Here is a 2411-nt window from a genome sequence, read left to right as displayed (position 1 = left end):
CGCCTCCACCACCGCCACCACCACTGCCACCGCCACCGCCTCCGCCACCGCCACCATCACAACAACAACAACAATAAAAGAGAAAAAAGAGTCCATGAATCTGAAAGAGAGTAAGGGGGAAGAATATGGAAAAGTTCAAAGGGAGAAAAGGGAAAGGGGAATGATGTAATTATATTATAATCTTAAGAAATTTTAAAAAAACAAAGGAAAAATTGTGAATAAGGCCACAGTAATAATTGAAACACTGTTCAGGATGACTCTGAATATGACTAACAATGAATTTGACAGTAACTCCAAAGTTCTGACTGTCTTAGGTGGTAGAGGCAGAGAAGGCCTTCTCTGAGCCTTACTTTTCTGCTTATAAATACGATGAATTAAGAGTCATGTTTTGTGGTATCTTATAAAAACAAACACAAGAAACAACTTTGGTCATTAGCTATACATAGTAATATTGGTATAAATATTGAAAATAGATGCTTTTGTTTATATCTTGCTTTTTAATCTGCCATTCAGGAAAGGATATAAGTGTGCCAGCCAAGTTTTAAGAACCATAGAAAAAAGTGACACCTTGGCAAGGACATTAAAAGAATCAGATTTGTTTAATTAATTTTAGGTTAAAAAATTTCCAATAATTTATATAATGTTTGTGTGCATGTGTACATGCATGCATGTATATGTGCATGCATATGTGCATGTGTGTTCATATGTATAAATCAGAGGACAACATGTAGGAGTCAGCCCTCTTCTTCCACTATGTGAATTCTGGGGATTGAACTAAGATCACCAGGTTTGACAGAACCTGCAGCCATTTTGCTAGCCTGAAACTGATTTTTAACTCTACAGAGGAGAGATCGTAAAGCTAGGTCCCAGGCTTGAGTTAGTGAAAGACAGACAAATAGACCATCAGCAAGATGGTGATCTTCTCTTGCTATGTTTATTTGATGATGAACTATGTACCAGGGACTGGAACTGACAATAGTAGCCAGTCTTGCACATCAAAAAATGAAGTGCTACTCAGTTCTCTCTACCTTAAGATATCTCTGTATAATACACAGTATTTGCTTCTCACACTACCACTATTCCTGGACTCTGGTCTTCAGTAGGTAAGCAGCTCTTAGAGTTGGTGAGATCCAGATTCTCTCTTCAGAACCAGTTCTTGGGCTCCTCTGCAAAAAATATGAATCGTCTTGTGGGAACCAAACTGATAAAAAAGTTTATGCCTTTTTATTTTCTTCTTCAAAAATTAGTTATCATTTCACAGTATAGTCTCCAGTTGGGAATTCCTAGTTCATCTTTCATAATAGTAGTTGGTATACTTTATTTTCAGTTCTGTGCCAATGGAGAAACAATAGACTTTGTGAGGACTGAAACAATATTTTATTCACCCCTATATAAAAAGGAATTTACCTCTTTTATCCATATTTTATTCCCCTTAACTATGTGCTCTTTGTATAATATTTATCTAAACTATGCCCAGGAAATAACAGTTGCTATTGTTTACTAATGAGTAAAATAATTATATTCACAGACGGTATACACTCCTACATATGCACTCTCTAGACTGCTTTCTCAGTGTTTTAAAATGAGTTCCAAGTTCTGCTTTGGAGCTTGGCTATGTTGAGCATGGAGTTTAAGTATGGAAGATCAATAGCAATGGAAGCTGACCTTAGATCTTGAGTCTGAGCTATGTAGTTCAGCCTCAATTTTTCCAATGCCATGCTAGAACTGAGTAGGCATTGTCCTATCTATAATTAATTTGTCAATGCAAGTTAAAAGGTTTTAGAGCAGATTTTGGATAGGGCATATTAGTGAGTGAATACATGACAGAAAACTCAAGGGAGTTTTTTGTTTTGTTTTGTTTTTTTTGTTTTTTGTTTTTTTGAAAATGATTCTCTTCAGTGAAAGAATGTGGGGCAGTATGTGTCCTTACTGAGAGTCTACAGCAAATATCTAGAGTGGTGAGTCAGTGCAGTTTCAAATTACTTGACAAATTTCATTTTAGGATATAATCATTTTTGGAGAAATTAATATGAACCACAGAGGATAAAGGATGCTTCATGAAGTTGCAGCTGATACTCACCAGTAGCACACAGCAGGCAATGAAGAAGAAGATGAGGTCACACAACAAGGCAGAGAGCCAGTAAGTATGCACATAGACCCCAGCCAGAAACTGGATGTGCTTGGCTTGACTGATTCTTTCAGTCACTGTCTGGACACTAAAGGACCCGACCACCACAGAAATGCCAAAAGCTAAACACTGTACTATTTGTAATCCATTTACAGGCCTATAGAAGAAGAAATAAAATATGAAATGAACCATGAAATACAGGTAGGAAATACTGATATTAGCCATTTTTCAAATTTATATGGTTAACCAAGCAAAAGTTTGTTAAGACTCAATTTCAAAAAAA

The 2411-nt window shown here is 36.3% G+C and overlaps 1 protein-coding gene across 6 annotated transcripts in view; it reads right to left on the bottom strand.

The window, feature by feature from the left end:
• Window positions 1–2411, bottom strand: part of LOC116102882 (ATP-binding cassette sub-family A member 3-like) — a 139290-nt gene that overhangs the window by 28286 nt on the left and 108593 nt on the right. For all 6 annotated transcript variants that reach the window (XM_031388115.1, XM_031388118.1, XM_031388117.1 and 3 more), the window contains one exon: window positions 2081–2285. In XM_031388115.1, coding sequence (XP_031243975.1) covers window positions 2081–2285 — 205 coding nt within the window. The remainder of the gene's footprint in view (window positions 1–2080; window positions 2286–2411) is intronic.

This window comes from Mastomys coucha, unplaced genomic scaffold (genome assembly GCF_008632895.1).
Source record: "Mastomys coucha isolate ucsf_1 unplaced genomic scaffold, UCSF_Mcou_1 pScaffold21, whole genome shotgun sequence".
Classification (NCBI taxonomy): Eukaryota; Metazoa; Chordata; class Mammalia; order Rodentia; family Muridae; genus Mastomys; species Mastomys coucha.
The sequence above is the reverse complement of the archived record's forward strand: the minus strand, read 5'-3'. Positions and strand labels throughout refer to the sequence as shown.